The sequence below is a fragment of the Lipotes vexillifer genome, unplaced genomic scaffold (assembly GCF_000442215.2).
Source record: "Lipotes vexillifer unplaced genomic scaffold, Lipotes_vexillifer_v1.1 scaffold609, whole genome shotgun sequence".
Taxonomy (NCBI): domain Eukaryota; kingdom Metazoa; phylum Chordata; class Mammalia; order Artiodactyla; family Lipotidae; genus Lipotes; species Lipotes vexillifer.
In genome coordinates this window covers 79094-84572 of record NW_006777590.1, presented here as the reverse complement: position 1 = coordinate 84572, position 5479 = coordinate 79094, and the positions used below count along the sequence as shown (strand labels likewise).

The 5479-nt window shown below is 47.1% G+C and overlaps 1 protein-coding gene across 1 annotated transcript in view; it reads right to left on the bottom strand.

The window, feature by feature from the left end:
• Positions 1–475: 475 nt before the first annotated feature.
• The window catches only part of LOC103071092 (nuclear RNA export factor 2-like), a 10780-nt gene continuing 5776 nt past the window's right edge, over positions 476–5479 (bottom strand). The window contains 7 exon segments of the mRNA XM_082930904.1: positions 476–520; positions 656–716; positions 3341–3508; positions 4063–4135; positions 4562–4599; positions 4693–4813; positions 4922–4992. Of these exon segments, the coding sequence (XP_082787030.1) occupies positions 476–520; positions 656–716; positions 3341–3508; positions 4063–4135; positions 4562–4599; positions 4693–4813; positions 4922–4992 (577 nt within the window).

Here is a 5479-nt window from a genome sequence, read left to right as displayed (position 1 = left end):
CCAACTTGACGCATGATATAGGTAAACCCATCTAGCTGGGACCTAAAGGAGTTTTGATGCATGCACTTTGAATCCCATTGTTATCCCATTTTTGTGCAGAATCTTCATGTTTTATAAATGGAAAAAAAGTGTATAAAAACCCACTTCTTTGGGTTAGAAGGTGCCTCTTCCTCGGGGAGGAAGGCAGGGACATTGAGGCCTGGACCTACTGGCTCGTGGTTGGGGCAGGGAAGAGCAATGGAGGACACACAACATACAGCTTGCAACAGCACTCTTTATTATGAAACCAAACAGCAATCGTGAGTGGGGAAAAGACACAGAACAGCTGACCCTTCAGGTGGCTATGTTACCTGGCCTACAATGTAACTTTGGCTTCTTGGTCAGCCAGGCCTCCAACCCCAGGCAAGGGCGTGGCCTGAGGCTGGAGAGAAAAGATGATGTGGATGAAGACAAAGATGACATCCAAGGGCTCCTTTTAGGGGATTTCTTTGAAGGCCTCCTCTGGGATCTTGCCCTCGGTCTGGAGAGAAGGAGTCGGAATGTCAGACGAGCCTGCTCCCCGAGCTCCATTCCCAGGCCACCGGCCTCCACCTTCTTGGCCTCCCTGAAGGCCCAGAAACGTTCATCTTTAACCCACTTGATTCCCAGACCTCACCTTGAGCATACTGCAGACCTGACCAGCTCTGGTGTAGTTCCATTCGTTGTCCTGAAGGCACCTGCAGTGGGAGAACAACAGGTGATCTCCATTAGTACCACAGTACAGTCATGCTGACCATGCAATGCCACCGCTAAATCTATGCCACTTTCTTGCTGGGACACATGTACCAGTATGAACACTATGTGTAATGACGAAGAAAGACCCAGTGGAAAGCAAACCATCTATCACTAGCATTCATGCCCACTAGAATTCAAAACAGAAAAGTAGAGCTGTGCAAAAGAACACGGGAATTCAATATATACTGATCAAGAAAGATGTTCAAGAAAATAACAAATGGAAAATTCTAAAGTACAAGTCACCAACCATCTTTTATTGAGATATAATGCACACACCATTTTAAAGTATACAAATCAGTGCTTTTTAGTACATTCACACGATTGTGCAACCACCACAACTATCTAATTCCAAAGTAATTTTACCACCTCAAAAAGAAGCTTCTTAACCATTAGTGATCACTCCCTATTCCTCCCCTTCCCCCAGACCCTGGCAACCACTAATCTGCTTTTGGTCCCTGTGGGCTTGCCGATTCTGGACATTTCATACAATATTTGACATTTTGTGACTGGCTTCTTTCACTTAGCCTCATGTTTTCAAGGTTCATCCATGTCATGACATGTATCAGAACAGTATTCTTTTCTTTGACTGAATAATAATCTACTATATGGATGTACCAAGATTTATTCATCCATTCATCAGCTACAGGACATTTGGGTTGTTTTCACTTTTCGGCTATTAATAATGCTGCTATGAATGTTCCTGAACAAGTTTTAGAGTGAGCATATGTTTTCATTTCTGGGATACTTAGGAGTGGGATTACTGGGTCATATGGTAACTCCATGTTTAACATTTCGGGGAAGTGCCAAACTGTTTTCCCAAACCACTGCTCCCTTTTATATTCCCATCAGTAACACATGAGAATTCCAATGTCTCCACATCCTCACCAACACTTGTTATCATTCGTTTCACTGATTAAAGCCATCTCAGTGGGTGTGACCTGGTAACTCACTCTGGTTTCAATTTGCATTTCCTTGATGACTAACGATGTTGAGAAGTTTCTCATTTCCTTCTTGGCCATTTATATGTCTTTGGAGAAATGTCCATTCAGAGCCTGTCCCCATTTTTAAAAAAATGGGGTGCTTGCCTTTGTATTGTTGAGTTGCAAGGGTTCTTCACATATTCTTGCCAGATATGTGATATGCAAATGTTTTCTCCCATGCTGTTGGTGGGCTTTTCACCTTTTTGATACTGTGCTTTGATGCTCAAAAGCTTTTAATTTTGGGGCTTCCCTGGTGGCGCAGTGGTTGAGAGTCCACCTGCCGATGCAGGGGACACGGGTTCATGCCCCGGTCCAGGAAGATCCCACATGCTGTGGAGCGGCTGGGCCCATGAGCCATGGCTGCCGAGCCTGCGCGTCCGGAGCCTGTGCTCCGCAACGGGAGAGGCCACAACAGTAAGAGGCCCACATACCGCAAAAATATATTTAAAAAAAAAAAAAAAGCTTTTAATTTTGATGAAGTCAACAATTTATCTACTTTTTTTCTTTGGTTGCTTGTGGTTTTGGTGTCATATGTAAGAAATGATTGCCTAATTCGTGAAGACTTACACCTACGTTTCCTTCCCAGATTTTTATAGTCTTAGCTCTTACTTTTAGATCTTTGATCCATTTTCAGGCTATGTTTGTACATAGAGTGTCAGTCAGGGGTCAAAATTCTTTGGTTTGCACGCGGATACCCACTTGTCCCAGCACCATTTGTTGAAAACACTATTATTTTCCCATCAGGTTTTTTCAGCACTCTGTCAGGTTGATAGTCAGTTGACCATAAATGTGAGGGTTTATCTGTGGACTCTCAGTTCTATTCCACTGAAACATACACTGTCCACAGGCCAGTAGCACGTAGTCTTTATTACTGTGGCTTTGTAGCAAGTTTTGAAATTGGGACGTGTGAGTCTTCTAACTTTGTTCTTCTCTTTCGAGATTGTTTTGGTGCACTTCCATATGAAGTTTAGGATAACCTTGTCAATTGTTGCAAAGAAGGATTCTGATAGGGATGGCATTGAACCTAGTTTGCTTTGGGTAGTACTGCCAACGTAATAATATTGCCTTCCAACCCATGAAAATGGAGTGTCTTTCCATTTATTTAGGTCTTCTTTATTTTTTTCAACAGTGTTTTACAGACTCGGGAGTATGAGATTTGCACTTCTTCTGTTACATTTGTTTCAAAGCGTTGTACTGTTTTGATGCCATGGTAACTGGGCTTGCTTTCTTAATTTCATTTTGGGGTTGTTCATTGCAAGTACACGGAAATACAAATAAGTTTTGTATATTGGTCTTGTATCCTGCAACTTTGGTGAACTTGGTTATCAGCTCTAGTAGGGTGTTTTGTTTGTTGGTTGGTTGGTTGGTGTGTGTGTGGATTGTCCTGGATTTTCCATACACAAGATAATGTCACTGAGCATTATACTATCTCGAAAACCCTTTACACATATAATAGTATGACACCTTTTTCATGGGCTCACTTTTATTTTTTGGAAGCAAAATATTCAAAATGCTATTTTTCCAAATTGCTTTCGAGTTTCCATGATTCACTCCCCCGCACATTCCCATGCACACCCAGCACTCACTTCTGAGACCACTCAAGGTTCATCCCAGACAGGGTGGAGAAAGCCTGCACCATTTCCTGCTGCTCCTGGGAGAGGGAGGAGGGTGTAGGCATTGGGATGGAGAACACACTCTGAGTCTCACTGGGGCTGGCATCCCTCACAAACAGTTCGTCATTCACAATGCATAGACTGGAGGAAAAATGGGCCCTCAGAGAACTGGACAGATGGACCACCCCACACCCCAAACAACAATCCTGCTCCCACTGCCACTCAGCAACTAGATTCCTTCCATACCCCTGCTGGGTCTGTATCCCAGGTTCCGTGACTGGTACCTCTGCCACTCCCCACAGAGCCCTCCTTTGGAGAGACTGTCTACCACCTTCACTCGATTTATAGGTTTATTCCCAACCCACGGGCAATTTCGCATTTACACTTTACCACAGCCCAAGGAGTGGCTATTCTCGGAAGAAGACACTGAGTCACAGAGAGGTCATGTCACTTGAACAAGGTCACACAGCGCGTGAGTGTTGGGTCAAGGAGAGACCCCATAGGCCGATTCCAGAGCCCATGAAGACTCACACTTCCAGATCCCATGTTCTTCTTAACCACTAGGCTAGACTGCTCCTGGGATCTCCCTGCTGGCTTTCCACAATACTGAGTAAACCTAAGATCTGCGCCACCACATTCCCACGCCACTGAGCCCAGGCAGGGATGGGCATTCCCGCCCACAACAGGGCTCTCACCTGGCATAGCTGGCAGGGGTAGCGATGAAGGTCCGGGTGAATGCATGCACACAGCCCTGAGAACTTCCTTCCACTTCAACAGCAAACAAACCACAGTACCCCTTAGTGCCGCACATGCTATACATGCTCACATGGTGGTCCCCAGTCAGGGTGTGACTGGACACTCATGCTGAGAGGGCAGTTGTTCACAGGGGCCAAGGTGTCGGGTATGGGGAAGGCAACTATAGGAGCAGTCTGCACCCAGTGACAGGGTCCCTGACAACCACTACACAAATTCACGGGATGCATTCTTCACAGCCGCCCAAGAGGTGGATACTACTACCCCATTTTGCAAATGAAGAAACAGAGGTTAAGTAACGGCCCAAGTTCTCAGAGTAAGGATCTGCGATGACAGCCACCAAATTCCGCAGCTTGTGTCCCCAGGCCTGTCTGCCCTGCACACCGTGGGCAGGGGGAGGGAGCAGTGAGGCATCTGGGGAGGGGGTCTACACACACTCACCTTCCTTGAACACCCCGTTGACAGAGAAGCAGAGCATCATTTCCTGAAAGGGAAGAGTCCAGGTGCCCAGTCACCACCTCCACCTCCCACCCGCCTGCGGCTTCATGGGCCCGCCCGAGGGAGGAAGCAGGCGCTCAGTCTGGAACCACATGTCCACCATGAAGGAGCTGAAGTCATGCTGAATCTTGGGCAACACAGAGAGGGTGTGCACAGTGACACATTTTGTGTGCTTCAGCAGCTGGACCCGCAGGTCTGTGAGGGGAGGGGAAGCGAGCGAAGGTCAGGGGCTGCCATGCCCTGGGCCCTGTGATTGACCCCTTCACCGCCCTTTCCCACACAGCCTTCCCATCACACGCTCACAGGGGTCCTTGAGCTTCTTCATATTCCTGCGGTCCTTGAAATACGCGCACAAGTTCATAATGAGGGCTCCTCTCACCAGAATTACCTGGGAAAGAACTCCAACCTTTCTTTCTTCCTCGAGGTGGTCTACCACCATCACTGTATTCTGCAAAGAGGGACAAAAGTACAAGTTTGCAGACACATCTGTGGTCCACTTACCACTTTCCATGTCTTAGGCTAACAGCATGGTAGGGCAGGCAAAGTGCCAACCTGGCCGAAGGGACCAGTCCCACAAGCCTCAGAAAGGACACTCTTCTGCCTGTCCAGAGAGGACAGCCTTATCCGACAGATGGCACTATCAGGGGAAGAATCGAGGAGCAGCAGGATGAGGAAGAGGACGACAAGGAGGACAAAGAGGGAGGAGGGAGGAGAGGACAACTGCGTTGAAACTTTTAAAACAGTGGAGCAGGACTGATAAAGAACCGAGGTGTATGCGTCCATGGGTTAGACTGGACACCAGTCATATAGATACCAGGAAGGCACCCGAATCTTGCCTTCTCTCAGGACTTTCCAGCAACC